At 46.2% G+C, this 26,067-nt stretch overlaps 1 protein-coding gene across 2 annotated transcripts in view; it reads right to left on the reverse strand.

Moving 5' to 3' along the window:
• Nucleotides 1-26,067, reverse strand: part of CCDC93 (coiled-coil domain containing 93) — an 87,288-nt gene that overhangs the window by 13,551 nt on the left and 47,670 nt on the right. For both annotated transcript variants that reach the window (XM_030840406.2, XM_070046018.1), the window contains exons 12-19: nt 15,967-16,083; nt 11,993-12,055; nt 8,302-8,375; nt 7,114-7,195; nt 6,242-6,313; nt 4,924-4,977; nt 3,388-3,450; nt 37-145 (exon numbers count right to left, since the gene is read on the reverse strand). In XM_030840406.2, the coding sequence (XP_030696266.1) occupies nt 37-145; nt 3,388-3,450; nt 4,924-4,977; nt 6,242-6,313; nt 7,114-7,195; nt 8,302-8,375; nt 11,993-12,055; nt 15,967-16,083 (634 nt within the window). The remainder of the gene's footprint in view (nt 1-36; nt 146-3,387; nt 3,451-4,923; nt 4,978-6,241; nt 6,314-7,113; nt 7,196-8,301; nt 8,376-11,992; nt 12,056-15,966; nt 16,084-26,067) is intronic.

Below are 26,067 nucleotides of genomic sequence, written 5' to 3' on the forward strand. Positions count from 1 at the left end.
CAGCCTCAGGAGCTTGTGTGTGGTCGATGCACCTACTCTGGCGGTAGAGTTCGATAAATCTCTTCTGATACTGTATTAGCTCGGCTCTGCTGGGCACTTCGTCAATCCTGCGATGCAAAATTGCTATTTCTCGGTTTCTTCGAGCCTAGATGCAAAAGGGGAGGGGGAGACAACACTGTTTGGTGAAAGGCCTTACGTGTCCTCTGGGGAGGCAAAACACTGCCGCCACCCACCCTGTGCCCACACCCACCCTGGAAGGCAGGCACCCGACGTGGCTGCAGCCTGAGGTGCGCGTCTCAGACCCTGACTCCCCCGGCAACACAGGGCGAAGGCGTCAAAATAATGGATCGGAGGGAGGATTCTGAACAGGAGGGCATGTGTGGATGGTGCCCCCGGCCAGCCCACCAGGCCCCCAAGGACTCCAGAGCAGCTGATTCCCAGCGTCAGGCAGGGACCAGGAAACAGAAGTGCTTCCCAGATGACAAGGGATGCTGCCCTGCTGCCTCCATGCACATCCCAAATCCCTTAGCGTGTTTGAAAAGCTCCTACAGTTTCCTCCTAAAGCAGCTTTCTGGCACTTTCCCCCTCCTGTGAAACGACCTGGGCTCTTCTAGCCGAACTGCTCCAGGTGCATCTGGGGAGGCAGGGCTGTGCGTGGCGCAGGGGAGACCTCGGGCTCCGAGGTGGGCGGCTTCCCCAAGGGGCAGCGCTGAAGAGGGCCACCCAGCTCCCACCACAGGTTCACGGTCTCAGCGCTGCCCTTCTGCTGTGCCTCTCTGTCCTCCCCCTCTCTGGCCCACTTTATCACAGTGGCAGACGGGGACCTCTAATTCATTAGGACGCAAAAACCCCTCCAGGCGCAAAACCCACTATCAACTGTCGTGATCAAACCAAAATAGTGCCTGCTGCTCTGGCTCTGGCTCCTATACTTTCTCAGGAATCTAAAGATAAAATCATTCACTCTTTTCACTGTATCTTTAACCTCTCCTTTTCTACTGGCTTCTTCTCATCGGCATTTAAATATGTTCAAGTCCCTCATCCTTAGAAAGGCCCTTCCTTAAACCCTGATCATCTTTCAGCTTCCATCTTTCTCCTCCCTTTAATAGCACAACTTCCCAAGAGCAACGTACCCCAGTGCCTCTGACCCCTCCACTCCCCTCGGTCACCCTTCAACCCACTGCCGCGGGCTGCTCCCAACACCCACTGGCACCGCTCTCGCCAAGGTCACCACAGACCTTCTCTCTGCACCTATGGAAATTCTCAGCTTCCAGCTTTCCTGACTTCTGGCAACACTGACCCTTCTCTCCCCTGAGCTCTCTGTTCAGCTGCCACGAGACCTTGGGCTCCTGTCTTCCCTGGGCCTCCGGCTGCCTGCTTGGTCTCAACCCTCATTGGTGGAATCCTTCTTTCCCTCTTCTCAGCCTGTATTTTCACATCCTAGGTTACCACCTATACAGCGCTGACCCCCAGATCTCCAGCCCAGACTATTCCTACTGGGGTGAGTACCCCAACCTTTAAAAGCCCTAAACAGATCTCACTAACACTTCTGTTCACCCTCCCATCCCCTTCAGCCCTATCCTTTCTCCTTCAGGCTTTTGCTCAATGAAGAACACAAGGATGCACACTATTGCCCAAGTCAGAGATTCCCCCACCATCCTCGACTCCACTTTTCCTCTAACCCATCCCCAGTTCCATGGATAAAGCTGCTCAGCCTCTCACCTGCCAGTTTGTTTCTGTCCATATTCACTGACCCAGCCCTGGCTCAGGCTTAGGGTTCTACTGCACCTTCCCTCTAGCCAGCATGTATGACTGACCCCCAGGTCTCCAGCCTGTAGTATGCAATTCGCATATAAGCCCCCTTGTACTTTGATGCATATGGACATATCTTGGTTCTCAAACAGCCAGCCGGCTCCCAGAAGATAGAGCATCCCATTTACTATTCCTGGGATCTAATGCAACACTGAATACATAGTAAGCACACAGTCAAAAGGTTTCCAAGTATGCAGATGTCCTGTCCTGATTTTATTTAATTCTGTGTCTCTTTAAGATTGGTACAGTGTCCTTGCATCAGGACAAATTTGACTCCCCAGAATTTAGCCCAACAACTCAGCAAAATAAGCACGGGCCAGAGAAAGGAGAAAGAGGGTCCCATTGGCCCCTGCAGCCCCTTGGCCGCTCCCCCCCAGAACCTGGCCTTCCTTTCCCAGAGAACAGAGAGAAGGCCCGGGCCAAAGTGCAACACAAGTTAACTCTTGGCTTTTGAATGTGCATGAGCCAGAATCCGGCAATGTAAAAGACTGTATAACGTAATTTTGATCTATGTGAATTTAGAGCCAACTTTAAAACTCCCCATATTTGATGGCCTTCTCACAAACCCCTAAGGTTATCAACTAAGACAGCTAAAGTGGGCACTTAATTTTAGGGGAAAGGTACTAGACAAGAACACATATTTTTAAATCTACCTTATCCTCCCCCCCCCACTTTTTTTTAAACAGCTATGAGATATAATTCACAGGCCATACATTTCACCCAAAGTATACAATTCAATGGTTTTTAGTATACTGACAGAGTCGTACGACCATCACCACTACCTAAAATTGCAGAACTTTTTCATCACCCCAAAAGAAACCCGTACCAATCAGCAGTCACTCCCATGTCTCCCGACCCCTTACCCCCACCATTAGGCAGCATTAATGCACTTTCTGTCTCTACAGATTTGCCTCTTCTGGACATTTTAACAATTTTTTGTAGTTTGCAGAGTACAAGTTTTACAATTCTTTTGTATATTCCTAAGTATTCTTTTCTACTGTAAATAAAATTTTCTTAATTAAAAAAACAAAAAAGGGCTTCCCTGGTGGCGCAGTGGTTGAGAGTCCGCCTGCCGATGCAGGGGACACGGGTTCGTGCCCCGGTCCGGGAAGATACCACATGCTGCGGAGCGGCTGGGCCCGTGAGTCATGGCCGCTGAGCCTGCGCGTCCGGAGCTTGTGCTCCGCAACGGGAGAGGCCACAGCAGTGAGAGGCCCGCGTACCGCAAAAAAAAAAAAAAAAAAAAAAAAAAAGTACTGGACAAGAACATTAGACCTCTAACCTTCGCTCCGGCACTTACCAGCTGCTTGTACTTCACAGATGTGAGTTAATTTCTTCATACAGAAGATGAGGCTAATAGCTACTTTCCACCCACCTCAAATCAAACGAGACGATGGTGAAACAACATACCAATGTGAGGTGTTATAACCAACATAGTCCGCTGAGTTACACTCCAGATAGGAGAGCGAACAGCAGCTTTCCCGAGCCTCTCCAGCTCTTAGATGCTGAGGCTTCCTACTTCTGCTACAGGCACGCAAGCCTAGTTAGAGGCATTTACTGGCTCTTGTTTTCACTCACCTGGAGTAAACGGATCTTGTAAAGCTTCTCTTTCTCCATATTGTACCGTCTGTCTAGGTCTTCCTGAAATTGGAAAGAAACACAATTATCTGGGAAGAGCAAATTTTCATGTTTTGATGAAATCTTTTGAAGTTGGACAGTTTTTATATATCTCCCTCATCCTGAGGCTCCAAATTCCTTTTTTCAAATGGCCGAGTTCAGGGTCGGGTCCTAAGTCCTGGGAGACCCTTGACACTCTTTCACATCACTTTATGACAACTCTTCCTTATTCCGGGACGCAGGCTGCATCCAGGGTTCTTAAGTGAAGTATCCCTCAAGTCCACGTGCCCTTCCCTCCCGCACCAAAAAAGATCCATGAGGAGGAGAAGACAACCGTGACTTAAAGAGCCTGTCGTTCTCTGTCTCTGTGTTTGGAGGTGATGATGGCTTGCTTCCTACGTTTCTGTTTAGACCTGCACTATCCAATACGATAGCCACCAGCCACAAGCGGCTATTTAAATTTACGGTAACTAAAACTTAAAAATATTCAGTTTCTCAACTTCCCTAGCCACGTTTCAAGTGTTCAGTAGCCACATGTAGCTAGTGGCTACCACACTGGACAGCAGAGACAGAGAACATTTCCACCACTGCAGAAAGGCCCTTTGGACAGAGTTGAATTAAAAGAGAGAAACTAGCCCCTCGCTGAACCCAATGGGGTAAAAGACAGGGCTGGATGGGTTGCTGAACTGGGGAAAGCTACAGTAGTGTCAGAGGTGCCCCTTCCCCACTGTGTGCGTAAACACACACACACACACACACAACCAGCTCCTCCATGGGGCTCAGCTGCAGGCAAACCTCAACAGCCTTCACCATGGGAGGCCAGAGGCTCACTCTCTAGGAGCCTCTGAGGGCACGAAGGGAAGAGAAACCCTAAAGGAGGAGAATGTTAGAGGCTTTCCTGTTTCTCTCTTCCTTCTCTTCTTCCTTTTCTATTCCTTTCTCGTAGAAGCACCTGTTTAACTCAGAACAGGGGTCCGCAAACTACGGCCCAGCAGCTAAATCCCACAGCCCTTGGGTCAATTTCGCCTCTGTGCCTAGTTTTGTAAATAAAGTTTTACTGGAATGTAGCCATGTCCTTTCACTTATCTATAGACTACCACAACCACGGTGGAGCTGGCCCACAAAGGTGACAATATTTACTACCCAGCCCTTTACAGGCTGCTGACCCTGGAACACAGTCCCCCCAGAGAGAGCTCTCTCCCTATGCACTGCTCGCCCCTTGGAGCCTAGGCTGTGACGGGCATGTGTGGACCACACAGGCCTGTCCCCTTCCCGGCTCAGATGCCAGGGTGGGGACGGCATGCCTTGTGCCAGGTGCCGGCCGTCAGGGCCGTCCCCGGGAGGTCCTGCTCCACCCACGGGGCGGATGCACGAGATGGAGCCACGCCCTGAGAGCCCGAAGACAAGGAGGTGGCCGCAGACAGGATGAAAAGACGCGTGAGAAGCTGCCACACCAGCAGAGGACAGCGGCGGTCCTGAGAATGAACAGGTACTTACGTTGTGCGTCATGGCAGGGGTTAGGGCACCGTGCTGCTCTCCCCCGGAGAGGGTCTGCAATAAGGAAAAGTTAAAAAAAAAAAAAAAAAAAAGAAAAAAAATGCTTCTGAGGAAAGGGATGGGACAGAAAAGCTGAGGGTCCAGATGTGGGGGGGGGGATGGGCAGACCACGTCTGAACAGGGCACAGCCTGCACACGAGCCCCAGATTTTAAATTGTTCTTACATACCTGTCAGCCACACACTAACAAGCTAAACTCTAACTGTCTTTGAATGTGAGTCAATCCCTCTAACAAAGTGTGACTGCTAAGAAGAGAAACGCCATCCTGAAGGTCTGTGATTTGTGCAAACCCAGAGGCTGCTGAGCGCACGTGAGCCTCCGAGCTCAAAGTCTTAGAAACAACTGGAAAGGCTGGATGTGGGTGGGTGGTCCCAGGACACCACCCGCTGCACGGCCACACTCTGCTATCCCCGTGCCAGTCTTCACGGCTGTGGCTGGAGTGGCACAACCCATCATGACAGGGAGGTGGCACCTCTGAGGCCCATCTCCCCGCAGCCCTGGTGGAAAGCATCTGGACTCATGCTGGCTGCTTGGACAAGTCCCCTCCCCTCTCTGAGCCCCAAGTTCCCCATTTCCCCAAGAGAGAGGGTGCAGTCGATGGGGTCCAAAGCCACACCCAGCTCTCACATCTTAAGCACAGGGAGCCTCAGCAAACAAGCCTTGAATAGAGTGTGAGAAGGGACGAACCACAGCGATCCCTACAATCTAACTTGGTGAGAGAAACAGACTTATTTTTCTGTCCTTGTCCACACTAGCTCCTTGGAAGGTCAAGGTGTCTGTTCCGACAGCCAGTGGGCCGTGTTCCTGAGCCCGGGATGCTCCCGGGCTGCCAGAGCTCTGACCTCACATCCCGTGCTGCTCTCTGCTGCCTTCCTGTGTCCCCGGGCAGGAGTGCAGGGTGAAATGAGCAAACTGGCACAGAATTTACAGGCAAATGGGACGAGTGGGAACAGAGCTCAGGGGGCTCCTGCAAACACCCTGTCCCTAACAGAGGGGGCAGCCGGGCTTGTGACCCGTTAATTCTTATCTGGAGTTGCTGCTAGCCACACCTATGGGTGCTTTAACCCATAGAAGGAAGACAAAGGACAGGGACAAATATTGAAGAAAACTATTTGAGAAATGTGTGTTCAGAGGACCAGGCTGAGGGAAGTCTGGTCTTTTTCGGCACCAGACTCTTCGCTGTTGAGTCCTCTAGAAATCCTTTCACGGTGGAAGTCACACAGCCCCAGCAGACTGGAGCAGTTCTCCACAGCCCGTACCTTTTCATCTCTGCCTGGAGCCCTCTCAGCCTTCAGGTTTTCAATTTCCTGCTGCAGCCGGGCCATCTCCTCCTTTAAAAGTAACATGAACATTTGTAAGATTTGGACAGGCTAGTAATCGGAGGCAATTATTTACCTTGATCTAGAGTCTTTTTTTCACTTTTCGTGAGTTTACGTGGAGTCAGAAAGTCCATTAGGCAGTAGCTCCCCAGATCCCTCCCTGATTTTCAGCCTGGGAAGGTTAACTCAGGAGGATACAGGCAGCTGTACCTCAGTCAGAAGGGGCCTTTCTTCCTAAAGGGCAGGCGAGGCTTGCAGTAACCCCTGGGACACGGAATGAACGAGTGGCTTAGAGCCCAGTCGAAGCCTCCTTCTTGGTGCCGACCCTTCCCCACCTTTCCTGGGACCTTGCGGCCCGGAGCCCTGCCTCACCAAGGCACTCCTCTCCTGCCACACGGCCCTGCGCAAGTCAGACCAGCTTCCGGATGGCTCTGGCGCTACCGGACCACGAGGTCTCACGTGGCAGAACACGCAACATACAGACACGCCAGGTTTTCAGGGCGGCCCTGGTCTCCTAAGATGCTATGCCTTTCGCACTTTGTAAGACTTTTTCAGTACATTTGGAAATTAGAAAACATCGCTTGTTAGACTGTGCTCTCGGTCTGGGGGTCTGGCACACCTGAGTCACTTGCGGGGTCCTCAGAGGGCACCTACCATAGTCCTCTACTCCTCTCACACACTGCCACGTACCCGCCTGGTGAGCCTGTTTTTCCGACCGCACCTGGACAGGACCCTCGGCAGCGCGAGAGAGGGAAAGCAGGAGGTTTTACAAGAATCTTGTTTAACATCTGCTGACACCAAGCCACACTTACTCGACAATGTGCTTTAAACTCCTGTTCCTGACTTTTCAGATTTTCATTCATGGCTACAAGGGCTCTCAAGTTCTGCAGGATGCTGAAAAGAAAAGACCAAAAAATGACTGACTTGAAACAAACTATTATGATTTTATGAATCACGGGGAAAACCGAGACCCCAGATAAAAAGGGATTTCTTTCTTAATTTCCTTGTCTCTCCCAAGAGTGTCTAATGGGCTTCCCACAAATGGTTATGACCACCCTTTAAATGACATTATTATTCATTTATAAGCTGAGTCCATCGGGCCACATCCAAACAAACACTACAGAATTCAGCATTAAAATGTCAGCTGCAGAAACAACAAGGAGTTTCAAGATTACTGTATATTTTTAATGATACTGATTACTTAACAGACTCAGAGCACAGACAGTATCGTAATTTTAATATTTTTCATTTCCCTTCTGAAAGGAAACGAGTTTTAAGGTCATTAAAAGCACCAATTTGAAATTTAAAATGTCAAGTATCTAACAGTACTTTGCTCCACTTCATGAAAAGAGGGTTTCTAATCATAAAGCCAAGTAATCTGTAGGTACTTCTTGGCTAAGAATGTCCACCGAACCCAGAACTGCTCAACCTGTGCCTGAAGCATGTATTACTTCATGATCTCACTCAAGTGAGTGACCCTTGGGAGATTTCACCACCCACACGGTTTGGTGCTAAAACGGTCAAATGTGAGTGATTATATTTAATTTAAATGGTCTAAATACAATTAATTGAAAAATAAAACAAAACACAAAAACCCAGCAGCTGTGTCTTGGTCAAAAAAGACTGTACCTTCACTCCCAAAGGACAGGGCTAAAATGTGTGCTGTTAAAACCTGGTAACCATGGTTGACTCTAAGGGAGGGGGGCAAGGGCGGGAGGAGACTTTTCGGCACACGTCCTTCTGAACCTTGAATGTATTACTTAGTTTTTAAAAACAGAAAAACAAAACGCAAAACGAGCTGTTCCTGACCCCAGGGGGAACTGGGGGGCGGGGAAGAGGAGGCTAACTCAGAACCCCCTGGGCAACAGTCACGGCCCAGATCAGCGGTGGAGTAACTGAGCGGCACGGGGCCAGCAGCAATGACCCCCAGCTCCTCAGCCCGGTGCTCAAACCACCAGAGAGCTTCACGGAGAGAATAAGCACATGCTGAACCCTCTTACCTTGGGTCAGCTTTGGCTTCTACCTTCTCAAGGGCGGCCTGTTCCTTGTCCAGTTTCTCACCGTAATTCTTGAGCTGCGGGAGACAAGGAGGCACGTTGTGGGGACAGGAGACGTCCTCTCCTTCCCGGCTCACACCTGCACCCCTTTCCTGACAGCCCACTGGATTTGGCTGTATGTTGAGAAAATAGGTGGACGAGAGGAAGACGATGGGGGTGGAGGGACAGCATGGAAAGGTCAAAACCAGACCCTTCTTGACACATTCTGTTGGTAAATGAGACCTTAAAGGCAATACCTTTAAATCACAGCAGCAAATGGGTGGAAAGCCAAAAGTAATGCTGACAGCAGGTGTCTTTCAGGAGGAAGAGGTAAATAACAACAGTGGCTGTGAGAGACAGACCTGGGTTTCAATTTCAGGATACCACTATCATGGCTGCTTGACAGGGGCAGGGTTAAATCTCCCATCTTGAAAAATTCCACTTTCTCTTTCTGAGTCAGACAGTTGGGGGATTTTAAAAAAGAAATTTTAAAGAAATTCAGATTTTAATTTTTAAGGTGTGCAGATCTATCCCACAATAGAATACTAAGCTGCTATTAAAAAAAGAAAGAATAAACAGCTCTTTTATGATGATCTCTAACACCTACTGTTGGTTGAAGAAAACAACATATAAAACCATGATTCCAATGTGCTTCCAATGTGTGTAAAGGAATGTACACATCGGATGTACACAGGTATAAAAGAACCTACATGTTATTTGTACATGCATGAAAATTTTCTGAAAAGATTCACAAGAGACTGGTTACCCTCTGGAGAGAGTAGCTGTTTGCTTGGGTTACAGGGGGAGCACCCTTCATACTTCTTGAATTTTGAACCATGTGAATGGGTTACCCATTAAAAAAAAACAAGTTAAAGAAGTTCTAAGAGTTCCAGCTGAAAATGGAAGACCAAACACAAGCTGCAGCGAGCTCCTCTTGCCTCAAGTCCAGGCGATTCTGCTGGATCACAGGAGGTGGGTACCTCGGGGACAAGGAAGATGGCAGCAGACAGGAAGGGCCTGTGGAGGACTGCCGTGTGGACCCAGAGGACGCAGGAAGGCCTGGGGTGCAGGGCTGGGGTCTGTATCAGGATGAGCCAGCGGGCTACGCAGTGAAGCCTGGCTCCCTTAACCCAAGGGCTGGCGCATGGGTCCCAGAGGCAGGGCAGCCCCCAGAGAGCTGGCAACACTCGGCAGCAGAGACAGTGCCCCAGCCCCGAACATCAGGTACCACTGGCTGATCCCACCAAATAGTGGGACCCAACCTTCCAGAATAGTCACTGCACCAAATGGACACAGAACCCATACAGTTGGTCACAGAAAATTTCAGAATCAACAGTAAGCACATCATGAAGAATTATCAATTCTTTTATATATATCAATTATATATAATATATATAATAAAAAAAATCTATATATATATAATAATATATCAATTATATATTCAGATATAACCATAAAAAATGTTTCAATTCAACAAATGAATTCTGATCTGAAGGAATAGTTTATAGATCAAGAAAAACTTCAGACACAGTTAATGCCCTCAGAGAGGCAGGAGAGGATACTGCATATTAAAAACAGAATTAACCTCTCACGTACAAAATCAAAGCTGTGATTGCTGAAATTGCAAGCGCACAGGCTAGAACCTGGGGGCCTCCGCTAACGCAGGGGCCTGCGGCAGCCCCCAACCCCCGGCCACACGTCAGGGCTCCCGTCTGTCCTCTGCCTTCCGTGCTCTGCTTCACTTTGCCTAAGTTTACTGGGAAGGCAGATCTTCCCTGTTTTCCAGTGCTACTAGGTTATCCTGCAAGGCAGGTTTTGCTGAAAAGGTAAAACCTGGGCACACTGGCATGAAAGGGCTCAGAGTGCTCATTCTGCCCAGTCCTTGCCTTGAACAGATGAGAAGACTGAGGCCCAAAGGCAAAGCTCATTACTGATTCAGGTTCACAGTGTTCAGGATTCTGACCAAATCTGTCTTCTCTATAAGCTGTTCAGCACTAGGTTTTGGAGAGCCTCCCGTTTTTCTAGATGGGAATTAGTTTGACTGCCCTCCTGGACAGCAAGCTCGCTAAGAGGTCAGTGGTGCCGGACTGTTAGCAGTGGAATCTGAACGGCCCCTCTGCTTTAGTTTCTCCAGCTGCAGAACAGGGATATCAACAGTGTGTTGCCAGGGTTGTTATGAAGATTCAATGACTAATACAAATGATGTGCCCAGAGCACACCCAGCACACTGTAATGTTAGCTGTTACTATTATGTGAGGACAGGAAGACTATCTCCTACTATTGACTTAACTCATACCTTCCACCTTTCTAGCACATGTACAGGGTTCAAAAAATATTTGATTTAGTGTTTAATACCAAAAGTGACTTGATAACCATTCTGGATTTATATCCTAAGACAGTTAAGTGTTTAGGGAAATTGATATCAAGATGTTTTGCCTTTAATCTCTTCCAGATTGTTATAGAAAGATGGATCCATGACTTGGCAAACTTCAAGCCAGGGACTGTGTAGCATGAAAAGTAGGACAGCTGCAGGGATTCCACCCCAGGAGTTTGCCATCTAATCCAGAAGGAATGGAGTCACAGAACAGTGTAAAGAAAGCTGATGTGTCCAAATGCAACACAGGCACCTTTAGAAAGAATTTTTAAAAAATTCCTCTAATTGTCATCTTGCGTCTGCCCTTTTCAAACATTCTGACAATAACTGAAGCCACCAGTCCAGGTCAGAATTACAAAGCCTTGTCAGGTTTATAGCAAAGCAGTGAACTAAGTGCTGCATACTGCTGGATAAGTGACAATTTTAAATGGGCAAATTTCATGCGAAATTAAAAAAAAAAAAAAGGGACTGCCTTGGCTTCAGAGATGCCTTTGAAGGCCAGTCCCGCTTCCACATGGTCCAGAAAGCACTAGGTGGGGCCCTCGCAGCGAGGCCCTTGTAAAGTACAGCTGTAGCCCGAGCACGAAAATCACAATGGGGAGAGCTCTTCAGACCTGGGTGAGGATTCGCTTTCCGTGGAAAGAGGGACAGAAGTAAAAAGAACTAAATTCCTCGCATGACAGAGCTAGTACCACAAATGTTTGTTTTCCTCGCCTGGCTTCTGAGGCAGTCGCCAGTGGGAGGTAAGTATGCTGTGATGCTGATGGAGGACCGCACGGTCGCCATCTGGGTCAGGACACGGACCACAGGGTCAAACAGACCCACAGCCCCTCTTCCATTCCGCCTAGGAGATCACCGGCAATTGTGAACAACGAATTATACCCTCTGTAGTCGTGTCACCTCACAAAAAGAAACCTCCTCTCTCTCACGGAATCCAGTGTTCTGGAGCAGAGGCCCTTTGCCGTGAATGACCCACCGTGTTCTTCAACGTGGCCGCCCTGCCTGTCTGTCAGGCCCACTGTCCTCAGGAAGCTTCCCGGACCCTTGCAGCCCACGGCGACCTCTCCCACCCAGACTCTGATGGTTTAGAACACAGCAGTGTGGATAAACTTATGGCTCGAGTCATGCACTACCATGTGATTGTCCTTTGTCCCCAGATGGACCTGAGCCCTGAGAAGGGGATGGTGACCCCTCCACACGGACTGATGATGCAGGCATCCCATCAGTGTTGCAGGTCAAACGATTACCAACAAGACCCATGGAGGAAGGAAACCTGCTCACCTCTGTCAGTGTTTTCTTTTTTTCCTCATATCTGGCTTGTAGGTTGGTACGACTTGCCTGCAGCTGTAAACGAAAGATAAAAGACATCTGTTCTCATTTGAGCCTCACAATGGCACAGATTTGGGAGGTATCCACATTTCACAGATGAGAAAATGGAAGCTCAGAAAGATTTAAACTAAACAAATATGGACGTTTTTGACTCAATTAGCACCAACTACATGTCAGGTGATATACTAGGTTTTCTGCGTAAATCCTAACAGTGAATCCTTACTACATTCAATGGACGAAGACATTACCCTTATTTAACATAGGAGGAAATAAAGACTCAGAGGGGTTAAGTTACTTTACTAAAGTTTCGTAGCTGATAACTGATAAGGACTGGGTTCAAATTCAGGTCTGACTTCTTTGTATGGCTACAATCACTTCAGTTAACAAACAGAGAGATGGAAGGAGGAGTAAAAGAAGGAGAAGGAATAAAGCACATGGTCCATGTATCCCGTTCACAGGATACAAACTGCATTGCTGCACTCAAGAATCTAGCATAGAATTTGACTGGATGGCAGACAATGCCAGATAGAAGAAAGGATTCAGGACTTCAACATGCGGAGAAAGAAAATGAACTACCTTTACTGCTCCAAGTTATACAATCGTAAACTTACATCTCAAAAATGTCATTTCCCTTTTCCTTACAAAAAAGGTATATCTTGTGCTGTCTATGAACTTAGATATCTGAAAACATTCCATTCAAAGCTCAAAGCGTTTGTACATTTCTACTTTTGAAAAGGGGATGTGGTAGAAAACCACAGTTAGACTCATCAGACACTTTGGTTGTTACTAGTGTACAAATTAACAATGAGAAATTGTATTTTGTATCTCAACGATTATTTCAAAATAACTCAGCCCATTAAAAAAAATTATTTATTTATTTATTTATTGGCTGTGCCGTGTGGCTTGGGAGATCTTAGTTCCCCGAACCAGGAATTGAACCCGGGCCCCAGCAGTGAGAGCATGGAGTCCTAACCATTGGACCACCAGGGAATTCCCAACTCAGTCCATCTTTGAACCTGTAAGCAACCTATTAAGAATTATGTCACCTTCAAAAATCATTACTCTTGGGCTTCCCTGGTGGCGCGGTGGTTGAGAGTCCGCCTGCCGATGCAGGGGACACGGGTTCGTGCCCCAGTCCGGGAAGATCCCACATGCCGCGGAGCGGCTGGGCCCGTAAGCCATGGCCGCTAAGCCTGCGCGTCCGGAGCCTGGGCTCCACAACAGGAGAGGCCACAACAGTGAGAGGCCCCCGTACCGCAAAAAAAAAAAAAAAAAAATCATTACTCTTAAACTGTGCTTCTAGTTACCAGTCTCCACAACTGATGAATTTCCAGCCAGGCCTCTCAGGAAGTCACCTCAAGCAGAGGGCAGGAGAGAGAGAGGAGGGAAGCAGGGGGCTCTGGCTTCTTGCTTTTCAAAGTGTGCCAGCTGTGCAATGAGGACTGTTATTAACCTGTCTGTGTCACTAGTAGATGAGGGCATTTCTGGAGAAAGTTTGTTTTTCTCTTGAAATTCTAATGACTTAACTCTTGAAGCACCAGGAAGAGTTCCTGCTATTTTCGTACCTGCTTCACCCACCTTCCTGCCCCCCTCTCTCCCCTGCACCCACCCACCCATCTGACATTTACCCAAGGCTCTGCTCAGATGAGGTGTGCAGTGGAAGGCAAAGAGCACGGCACAGTCCTTTCCCTCAAGGAGCCGAACCAGTAAACTGGGGATTAAAGTATAAGAAGAGCTGGGCCAGAGATGGGCCCCGGTGAGGCCAAGGAAAGAGTCCGCTTGCTCATGAAGGAAGGAGTCACCGACAAAGACACACGGGCGCTGGATCCTGACAGGGAAGACACCTCTTCTCTTTAACTAATCACAGATCTGCCCAGCTTTACTCTAACAGGGGCTGTCCCAATAGCTTAGCTAAGTTTTTGTCTTGCTGGAGTCCTCCATGATTCTCCCATCTCCATCTTCTTCTTCATCATTAACCCCGAGACTTACCCCCCAAACTTCAGCTGCTGGTTAACACTTCTTTCTGGATTCCTCTTTCTTCAACCTCAGGTTTCTTGTCCGCTATCTACTAGCTGCCTTCCTGCTCTCTGCCTCTGGCAGCATATTCCCCTACTGGACCATGTTCTTTATTCCTCCTTCTTCTTTTACTCCTCCTCCCATCTCTCTGTTGGGCTAAGGCTCTCTCCGTGGTTCTCAACACCAAGGCCGCAGGAGAATCCTGGTCACTTTCTACCCTCATGGCCTTGTAGGAGAGGTTCTTGGATTTAAAGAGTTTGGATTTTCTCATATACTATTGGTAGAAGTATCAATTAGTAAAACAATTGGTGAATAATTTGACAGTTTCTAGAAAAACTGAAAATGCATATTTTTTTGATCCAGCAATTCCACTTCTTAAAATCCGTTTTACAGAAATATTTACATATTTGCACAAAGATGACTGTACAAAGACGTGCATGGTAGCATAAGTTTACAACTGGGAAAAAATCCCTGGGGAAGAAACCTCATAGATAGAGGACAGGTGAAATAAACTACAGTACATATATACTGTGTATATATACTACGTTCTTTCATCAGAGAGAATGAGGTAGATCTATAGGTTCCAGTCTTGGTTCCACTGCTAATAAGCTGTGTGACCACAGGCAAAACTGCTTCACTTCTGTGTCTCAGGTTCTTCATTTGTAAAATGAGGGTAATAATAGTACCTCCTTCACAAGGATGTTGTGTGAACTGAATGAGTTAATTTTTTAAATAATTAATTAATTTTTGGCTACGGTGGACCTTTGTTTCTGTGCATGGGCTTTCTCTAGTTGTGGTGAGAGGGGCTACTCTTTGTTGCTGTGCACAGGCTTCTCATTGCGGTGGTTTCTCTTGCTGCGGAGCACAGGCTCTAGGCATGCAGCCTTCAGTAGTTGCGGTGCGCGGGCTCAGTAGTTGTGGCCTTAGGGCTCTAGAGCACAGGCTCAGCAGTTGTGGCGCACGGGCTTAGTTGCTCCGCGGCATGTGGGATCTTCCCGGACCAGGGCTCGAACCTGTGTCCCCCTGCACTGGCAGGTGGATCCTTAACCACTGTGCCACCAGGGAAGTCCCTGAATGAGTTAATTTTGAAAAGCACTTTGTAATTACTCTAAAAGAAAGTCCTTATTAGACATTACTATTACTGACAGAGAGATATCTGTGATAAAATAAGTGAAAAACAAACTCAATTTTTATAACCAGACAACCCCCTCTCCCCAGGTGAATGAGCATATGTAAGAGCTTGCAAAGCCTAGGAAACAGCGGGTTGCTCTAGGGAATGGGACTGGTTGAGAGTACAAGGGGATTCCCATTTTTAACTTCATACAGTTCTATACTATTTTGTTTATTTACAGTGAGCTTGTATTATCCCTATAATTTAAATTTAATGAGCTGAAGCATTTAAATTTATAAAGACAGAAAAAAATGATGTATTTGTCTAGAGTATGTCCCCTCATCACTACCTTCAGACCCCTGAGAGCAGAGATCGTAACTTGTTCTTCTTTCACCACCATGGCCTAGTTCAGCGCCCAGCACAGCGGTGTTCAGCTAACCTTTGTGAATTAATAAATGCTCTTCTTGCCCTGTGATCTTCTAGAACAGAGGTTGGCAAATATTCTCTATAAAGTGCCAGACAGTAAATACTTCAGGCTCTGTAGGTCTCAATTCTGCCACTGGAGCTTGAAAACAGCCACAAAACATATGTAAACAAATGAGTGTGCATGTATTCCAATAAAACTATTTACAGAAACAGGTGGCGGCTGGACTGCCCTAGGGCCTGCGAGTATCGACCCCTGTTGTAGAATCTCCTTTGACCATTCTGACATGGAGATCTTAACGCCTTCCCCAGTGTCTCTCTTCTTGAAGAATGGTTTTATTTTACTTGAATAAAATTATGAAAAGAAAACACTAACCTCTTCCAGTTGTTTGGTCTTCTGCAGAATCTGCTTGTTCAAGGAAATGACTTTATGATGATGTAGTTGGGAGGTTCCTAATTTTTCTGGACTTTCTTCAGCTGATAGCTCAGACTGCTGTGGGAAACAGATGGAAGACCCAAAGGATTTAATTAGCCCGCCCCAGTGCATTAAGACAGCCCTGTCCCTGCTCAGTCTGGGCAGAACACCACTGGGCAGCCGGTCACAACCAAGCCAGTGGGGCCCCGGGGTCCAGTGCAAACCCAATTCAGAGAAGAAGATTTTGACCCAATGACCAAAAGCCCGATCAAGAGCGTCTACGTTCCTGGCAGAGTGAACAGCATGTGCAGAAGCACAGGGATATATAACTGTGGTTAGGTTGATATCACATAAGCAATAGGTTCTCATCAAAGGGTCTCAAATAGAGGAATAACATGGTCATCTTAGTATCTTCATTAAGACCATTCTGCAGTTATTAAGAATGATGAATTGATTCACTTTCATCAAAGTATTATAAATATATGGTTAAAAAGTTTAACCATTCGGAAGCACTTACAACGAAAAGAAACAGTCTCTCTCTCACCTTCTTCTCCCCATCCATGGGCCCATTTCTCAATTCTATTCCTCTGGTGTTCACGGAGGATAGATTTGAGAGAGGCGAGAGTTGCTGAGAGAGGCCAGGAGGAAGGTCCTGAAATTGTGTAAATGGTGAGGGGATGGAGAAGAAGGGCTGGACAGGACGTAGAGATTGTCAGGACGGTAAGTGAGCAAGGGAGAGATCTCCGGTTGGGGTGATAAGGTGAACGTCTCAACGTTACCAAGAAACCGTGCGAAGAAGGGGGCAGCTTGGTGCAGATACTGAAAACAAACCCTTGCCTCAAGACCCCAGAGAGGGAAGTCCCAGGAACAAGAAACGAGAAGTTTGACCCTATTCCAATAGGCATCTTTAAAACACTTCTTGGGTGATCACAGAATAGACAGCTTCACTGACCAGCCAATGAACACCCATTATAACCACATTGCCTTCTTTACTGGAAGTACCCCAGTTCCAAGCTAATCTCTGATTTTTAAGCCCAAGCACAACGAAACTGTACGAATATCTGATTTTCCCTGCATGTTTTAACAGTGATCACGAGTTTCAAAGTTTTGGAAGATTTACCTCTGGTGGAAAGAGACAGAAAAGCGAGAAGGAGAAGAAACTGGATGGTACAGTCACCACTTATCTTGGTTAAGGATTTCCCTGAATAAGTCAGAGGCACTATTAATAGAGGATAAGTTTTTTGCTGCTTAATGACTCTGGAGGTGGGAGTCAACCAGCAGGATATGGCTGCATAAAATGGCAGGAAACATCATTTTCTATCTTGTGAGCTGCTAGGCCATAAAGGAGAACTAGACATTACAAAACAGCTAGCTTTGAAACCTGGGATCTGTGGAAAATGTCGACTAACACATTCCAGCTTATCTGAATTTCTTCAAATCGGAGTTAACTTTTAAAATGCAATTAACTTTGGGCACATCAAGATATTTACAACCTGTAGTCAAGGGAAGGAGAACTGTTCCCGAAGATTATTTGAGAGCATAAAAAAAGGGGGAAAAGGAAAGAGCACTCCCTCTTGATTTTCAGATCACTTGTCAGAAACATAATTATAATTGACTAATCATATCTCCTCCACTTTGACTATATCATCCTGAACTATGTTATCAATTTGGCCACTTTTGTCTGTTATATATTTAGTAGCTTTCTTCTTATAGTTCATTTCAGATTTGGGTTTTAACATCCAGCTTAGATTCCTTGATACTGATTTCCAAAATGTCACTGGCATATCCTCAGAGCATTCTGCTTTACTAGCAGAATTACATAAACCCTCCACTCATGATTCATTGATGTCTGAAATGGAATTAATTCCCCAATCATAGGAACTACCCCATGTGGTATGTCTCTATGTTTGATGTCAGGATTATCTTGAGTGCCCTGACCTCCTCTGGCTGTCTCTCTGGCTTTGGATCAGGTCAAGCTGTGGGCAAGCAGGCTCCAGGGGATTCATGTCTCAGTCACCTCCCAGGGAGACTTCCTCCGGTCTGTGGGGGTGAGGGGTGGGCACATACTCATTCAGTGCTGTCCTGCACCTTTGGCAGGAGTTGGATGATGTCTCCAACTCTTAGCATGACTTCCTGCTGAGAAACTGCTTTTATGGCCAAGGTCCCAAAAGAATGAAAACTGCATTTCCCACCCAGCTTCCACACCCTCTTATCAGTGTACCTGTCAACACGCACAGCTTTGTTTAAGACTATGACCTTTGACTTCACTTCCAAGAACCCTTCTTGCAGGAAAACCAGTAGCTAGCTTGCAACCTGGAAAGAGGACTTCCAGGCTAGCTGGCTATTCCTCCCCCCTGCCCCTGCCTCTCTCTCAATTTAAATTTTTAGCCACATGGTCCCTTAAGATCCTTTCAGGGGGTCTTTGAGGTCAAAATCCTTTTCATAATGATACTAGGATATGATTTTTTTTCACTCATTCTCTCATGATTGTACAGTGAAATTTTCCACCTGTTATATGACATGTGATGGTATCACTGCTCTGATGTTAATATGTAATGCATTTATCATTGTTATTTGTAAATGAATTAATATGTAAGTTTTTAGGACCTCCTCAGTGATTTTTAAGGGTTCTTATAGGGTCCTGAAACTAAAAATTTTGAGAACCATTACTTTAAGGGGCTGGCTCTCTTGGGAATCTACTCACTGACTGGGGCAGCCTCATTAACCCTGACTCCAGCCAATGCAGTGGGCCCACCCACGAACCTGAGAGGGGAAGTGCTTTCTGATTCCACCCTCACTAGACAGCTGCTTCAACCAACCAGAGAGAAAATACTTGTAGTGCACCGAAAGGATGCTCAAGTCTCCATACAAACTTACTATTACATCTCTGTTATGACAGTGTATGTCCCAAGCAAACATGGGCTTTCAAAATCCTTTCTCTTGCTGCTAGGTGGCAATTCTCACTGCTCTGTGCAGTCCCTTAAACTTGCATCTGCAAAGCATTAATGTACACGTCAGGTTATTAAGTGCCATTTCCACATCTGACATTTCTCCAGTGCAATTAAAATGAATAATATGCACATGAACAGGCCCACAGTATATATAAATTTGTGAATTCCTCCATGTGCCTGAGTCCAGAGATGGTGCTACGCAAACTGCTTTATTTAACGGGAAGTTATTTTTGTAACAGAAAAAAATCATTTATTCCAGAGCTGCACTGAAGAGAGTTCTTAACCTAGTCAACGGGAAGCTGATTGCTCTATATTTCAAACACACTTTTTATTAAGTCATCGAAATTTTTCATTTCTTTCAAATACCCTCCTCAAAGCCAAAAGAACTAGACCAAAGAAGGCAGAAACAGGTCTTTGAAACAGTACGGCTCATCTGACATTGTGTCCACTGACAGTCACAGTGGGAAGAAAACTAAAGATCACCAAGTTGGATCTTAAAGGATGAAACAAAGTTGGACAGATGGAGAAAGGAGAACGGGCTTTACAGAAAATCCTCGACAGAAAAAAATTAAGTCCCTGGGGTGTATTAACTGATTTTTACTTGAAAAGCCCAACATCTCTCAAAGAATGCCAACCATCTATAAATATTGCATTGTGTTTACATTAGAGCAGGGGCTAAAGTGCCAATCTAATTTTGTTCAACAATTTCAGATTAAGAACGTGCTTTCAGAACCACAGGGTGGATTAAGATGACTTCTAGTGCAGATTCAATGTTTTCTAATAATTGACAGATGTTTGCAATTTCTATTCTTAGGGGAACCAGATATAAATGTCACTCGATAATATTAGTCCAGTTCAAAATAGTAAATTCCTAAGAGAAACAAAAAAATGATTACTTTAGCTAAAACTATATACTTTCATAATGAAATAGACCCAAAAGGTTATCTACATATCAACCTTCCTAATACAGGAATCTTTCCTATGTCATCCCTCTCCCATTCCCCCACTAAAATGTGGCTACTAAGCTGTCAATAATAAAAGACCCTTATCTCATGAGGGTGCCACAAGTTCTCCAGACTGAATAGAGGAACTTCAGTTTCTGGACCTTGACAAATCCTCCCACTGAAAACAAGTAAACAGACAATATAAAATATTTATTTTTTTAATCTTAAAAAAAAATCTATGCACTAGCAAGAATGTAAGAAATCCTAAAAGGCCAAAAAGTTAGTAAAAGTGGGAATCCAAGAGGTAGGTGTACCCATGGAGGCTGGCTTTTTTCTTGAGTGTTTGCCAAAACCAGTTGATCTCAGGCTTTGATTTTTATAATTCAACAACTGCTTTGCATAATCCTTGACACAGATGTAGGAGGAAAAGAAAGAATCTGCCATGAGGTTCTGTGACAACAGATTTGCCCTTGTGCAGTTCTATAATCTAAATGTACACACTACCTGGATGGTCCAAAAAACCTACAAGCCAAGACTATGTGTACAATGGGCCTGAGCTGGGGTGTGCCCAAACGCGTGTAAGAGCAAAAGACAATCCCCTCTGGAAGAACAGAGCTTCAACTCTAGGTCTCAAAGAACTTCTACAGATAAATTTCCAAGCAGTATGAACGGACAGTCAAAAATCAAAAGCACACACGAAGTCAAAGCATCATGAGAAAAAGCTGGCAGAAACGAACAGCAGAAATGGACCTGCAAACTCACACACACGCACCCGCTCCTCCCGGAAGCCACAGAGACAAACTGCAATCACTCTTGTGTAACGGTCCAACTTTTCTAACAAAGAAGCATCCACAGCTCTGCCTTCTCTCCTTTTCATAATCAGATGTCAGCTCCTTTCACCATCTTGGCTATCCCCTGGACATACCGTAGCTCATAGCCCTTTTCGAGCATTCCCAATGGAATCTGAGCACTGCAGACAGGATGGGATCATTCACTTTCCCTGATCTACACTCTGCTCCCATTAACGAAACCAGATACGTAAATGTGCTTTTCAGTATTCTTGACTCTCACTAACGAAGTCCCATGAATTTCAAAGACCCATATTCACGTAAACTTGCTGGGTCTAATGCACAGCTCTGGGTCCCAAGGTGACCAATACAGTCTATCTGCCCAGAATGCAGCTAAGATTTAGGAGGTGTGAACAAAATCCAAAACCTCCCACTTTTACCCATGAACTAATGTCAGGTCGGACGGCATCCTCATCAAATCCTGAACTGGTATGACTGATTTTTCTAAAATAAAATAGTTCACGCTTACCTTCCTTAAAAAATGAATTTATTTGTTTGGGCTTAACATTTCAGTCTAAGATATTTTTGAATGTGGATTCTATTCTCCAATCTATTAGCCACCTTTTCTACTCTAGCTTTGAATGATGTTTAAATTTGACGAAGCTAATTCCTATGTCTTTATCCAAATTGATAAAGACCCTGAAAGGTATAGGTTATGCTGTGTGACTTGAGACAATCCCACCAGGTCAACAACTCGTTAGCTTGTATCATTCTCTTCGCTGTTAGTTTCTGTGTTACGTAACTCAGAATTTAGGAAATCTTGGAGCAGTCTGGAGACACAAACATATTAGCATATTCTCTCTAGATATACAGGGTTCCTTCATCTCCGAATTCTGATTGTTTTAAATCTCTCTCCCCACCTTCCTTTGTTTCATCAGCTAACCTTTACTGGGGCACAGTGTTAGGCACTGGAAACGTGGAAAAAGACACAGAGCTCACGGTCTAGTCAGGTGACACCCGCTCATCCATAAAGGTGCTATACCCACCACATTCTCCCCAAGCCTTCATCGTGACAAAGCAAGAGAGAGTTCTGAAAGCTCTTCTCGTTCCTCCTTCTTCCTCCCTTCCTTTTCTCCTCCCTTCAACAAATGTTTATGAAAACCCCATTACGTTAGGCACAGGGCATGCACAATGCTCCCAGCCCTGGCTGACAGCACATATTCTAGTCCCGGGAGATAGAGACAAATGAAATAGTGCCTTGTGAGCAGTGCTACGAAGGAGACGACATGAGCAGATCCACACATCAGAGAAAAGCCTTAGGAAGGAGAGGCACCGGCAACTACGGGCGAGCGTTATTATGTGCCAGGCAACAGGAACAGAGATGAAAGATGAAATCTTGGCCCTCCAGAAGTTTACAGATCTGGAATATGACCTGTCTAACACCTGTGACCTTAAGTGAAAAAGTGGAGCCTAGAAAGAAGGGGCTTAAAAATCCTCCCCGACCTCGCCACCCCACCGCCCCCCGAATCCCAACCTGGGTTTTTCTATCTGCGAGAGGGCACCTCCTCCCCTGTACTGCCCTTCTTCCCCAACCCTAGGTGCTAATGCTACTAGAAGAAGAGTTTTTCGGGTGGGGTCAGGTGATGAGATTAGAATCATTCATACCTGAGCTTATTAGAAATCACACCGGTTCCAGCTCAGCTCAGGAAAGATTCTCTAACGAAAGTCAGGGTCTCCTAGTTCCTAAGCACCCCATGACCTTCTGATGCAGGCAAGGTCCCTGTGCTGGACAGGAAAGTTTCCAAAACCTATTGAGAAAAAGAATTTCCTCCACAAATAAGTCCCCTGATGACCCCAAATGCATCTCACCTTAAAATAAGATCAAGATGTTGACAGTCTTCTGGCTAGGATATTCCACTCTGGAGAGCTGGATGAGAATATTTTAATGTGGCATTTTCCAGTGATATGAAAAGCCACTCACATACCCCAAACAGAAAATCCCACAGTTTTTAGTAGCTTAGGCGTGACTGTGTGTGAGTGCTTGGGCTGCGTCAGTTTTTCACTTATTTCTGTGGTTAGTTCCCAACGTGACCTGGCTTCTTCACCCCACGCAGCCCCACTGGGCAGTCAGACAGTGGGAGAGTCTAAAGAGGCTTGGCCACTGCAAAGCCTGGGAGGCAGACACTAAAGATGGCCAAGGAGGCCATCCCTGCTGCCCCCTGAGGACACTCCACCCTGCCACAGAGACAGGTTTCAAAGTCAGACAGTCCTGTATGCAAACCTGGAACTTACTAGCTACATGGTAGTACACAAGCTACTTAACGCCTCTGATGACCATCCCATCTACAAAACAGATATAATATCACATGCTTACGTACTAAGCAGCAACACTGCCAGGCGCTTGGTGAGGCTCCAAGGTTACAGAGGAGAAGAGTAAAGTGTGGTCCACGCACACATAAACAGGTAGCTTCAATTGCACACAAGCAAGTATCAACATACGGATGGAGGAAGGCAGAGGGTTATAAGCAAGGAGGCAGCATGCTCTTTTGAAAACTAAATGAGATAGTGGTACAAAAAGTACCTGGAAAGGAGATCAATCAAAATGGTGGAGTAGAAGTGGAACTCACCCCTCCCATGAACACATCCAAAACACACCTACAGGCGGAACAGTTCTCACCGAAAACTAACCGGAAAATGGCAGAAAGGCTCCTGTACAACCAAGGCTGTAAGAAAGATCCACACGGAATCAGGCGGGAAGGGAAGAAAAGCAATCAGGTCAGGTCCCCTGGGAAGGGATCAGAGGAAAAGGGAGATCACATGGGCGGAGATCCACCCTGCGGAGTGAGCAGTTCAAGCCGCGTGTTGGGCTCCCCGTTCCCGGGGTCCAGCACCAGGAAGACGAGCCCCTCAAGCTGACTGGAGCACCAGTGGGACGGACAAACAGGAGGGCTGTGGGAAGCCTGGACTCCGCTCGAGAGAAGCATGTCTGCGGTGGCTTGCTCTCGGGGCAGGGTGGAGGGCGGACGGAGGACTGCTCCAGTGGCTGCCTCGTTTCCCACCCTGGCATGTGCCCCAGCCTGAGGCAAGTGAACACCCTAGCCCAGCTTACTTGACATCGCAGCTCCACGGTGGACTGGGGAGAGAGCTCGGCCACTGCTGGCACTCGCTCAGCCAGGGCATCAGAAGCAGCCCTGCGCTCTGACGGCACCTGGACTCCACAGTCCACACCCCGAGAGAGACTGAGAGCCCACATGGGCCCCATCTGCCCTGTGGCATGGCTCCACAACAGGGCGGGGAAGGCAGGGGCTGGGGGCAGGGGCTGGCTGTGAGGGACAAAGAAGACGTGGCCCCGAGGTTGCGTCTGAGCAGGATGGCAGCAGCCACTGTGGTGCTTGCACAGGCGGCATAGGGAGGCAGCCCTGACCTCTGTCTGTGGCTGGGTCACCACAGCCCGTGCCCCATCATGAACCGAGAACCCACACAGGTCCCATCTCACTCCAGCACTGCTCCCCCGTCTGGGGAAAGGGGCCCAGTGCTGAGAAAGGGGAGAGCATACACTTAGAGGGAACAGAGCCGGCTTGGAGCCAAACCTCAGGGCTTCTGCTACAGCAGCTGGGGATCTGCCCCTGCCCCTGCCCCTGATAGGGCAGTAATGGCCACAGAGCAGAGGGGAAGCCTGAGCTCACAGCTGGCTCCAGCTTTAGCCCCTCCATCTACAGCCCCACCTTCTACCAAGGTGAGAGCTGCCAGCACACCCTGAGGAAAGATGTGACTTGCTTTGAGGTCAAATCCAGCTCTCCCACCAAAGGCAGGAGGCAGATGTAGTCTGTACAGGGACACTGCCACATAAGGACACCCTTCAGGACTGTAACAGATAACTACTGTTTCACATAAGTTCATAGAGGCAGAGAAAGTTAAGCAAAATGAGAAGGCAGAGGAACTGGTCTCAACTGAAAGAGCAAGAGAAACCCCTGAAAAAATAAATAATGAAAGAGAAGTAAACAAATTACCAGATAAAGAATTCAAAGCATTAGTAATAAAAATGCTAACTGAATTAGGGGAAAGGATAGATGAACACAGTGAGAATTTTAACAAGGAAATAGAAAATATAAAAAAGAACCAGTCAGAAGTGAAAAATACAGTAACAAATGAAAAACACTATAAGGAATTAATAGCAGACTAAGTGATACAGAAGGACGCATAAGTGATCTGGAAGATAGAATTATGGAAGTCACCCACTTGGAAGAGCAAAAAGAAAAAAACAAATATGAAAAAATGAGAACAGTTCAAAAGATCTCTGAGATAACACCAGGCATGACCAACATTCACACTGTAGGGGTCCCAGTAGGAGAAGGGAGCCAAAAATATATTTGATGAAATTATGGTTGAAAAATTCCCAAACTTGAAGAAGGAAACAGATATTAAGGTATAGGAAGCACAGAGGGTCCCAACCAAGATGAACTCAATCAGACCCATGCCAAGACATATCATAATTAAAATGGCAAAAGGTAAAAACAAAGAGAGAATTCTAAAGGCAGCAAGAGAAAAACAGAGTCATATACAAGGCTATCAGCTGATGTTTCTGCAGAAACTTTGCAGGATAGAGGGAGTGGCAGGATATACTCAAAATGCTGAGAGGGAAAAACCTGCAACCCAGGATACTCTACCCAGCAAGTTTATCATTTAGAATTGAAGGAGAAATAAAGAACTTCTCAGATAAGCAAAAACTAAGAGACTTCATCAATGCTAAACCTACCCTAAATGAAATGTTAAAGGGTCTTCTCTAAGTGGAAAAGAAAAGGCTATATAACAAGAAGTAAGAATCTATAGAAAAGGAAAAATCCAAATAGGAAAGGCCTCAATGAGGGCTGAGGATCAACCACTTAAGTAAGCTAGTACAAAGATTAAAGACAAAAAACTGGAAAAGCAACTCTGACTACAATAAATGGTGAAGGGATAGACCTGAAGCTGTAAAATGTGACATCAAAACCACAAATCATGGGGGAGGGGAGTAAAAAAATGCAGATCTTTTAGAATGTGTTTGGACTTAAATGACTATCAGTCTACCACAAGTATCAACAGATACAGTTATAAGCCGAGATACATGAACCCCATGGTAACCACACATCAAAAACCAGCAATAGATACACAAAAACTAGAAGGAAACACAAACATACTACTAAAGAACCACAAGGGAAGAAACAAGAAGAAGAAGAAATGAACAGAGGAGAACTATAAAAACAATAGGAAAATAAGTAATAAAACAGAAATAAGTACATACCTATCAATAATTAATTTAAATATCCATGGACTAAATGTTCCAATCAAAAGACATAGGGTAGATGACTGGATTAAAAAAAAAATGACCCATTTATACAC

The sequence above is a fragment of the Globicephala melas genome, chromosome 7, assembly GCF_963455315.2.
Source record: "Globicephala melas chromosome 7, mGloMel1.2, whole genome shotgun sequence".
NCBI classification, from domain to species: Eukaryota; Metazoa; Chordata; class Mammalia; order Artiodactyla; family Delphinidae; genus Globicephala; species Globicephala melas.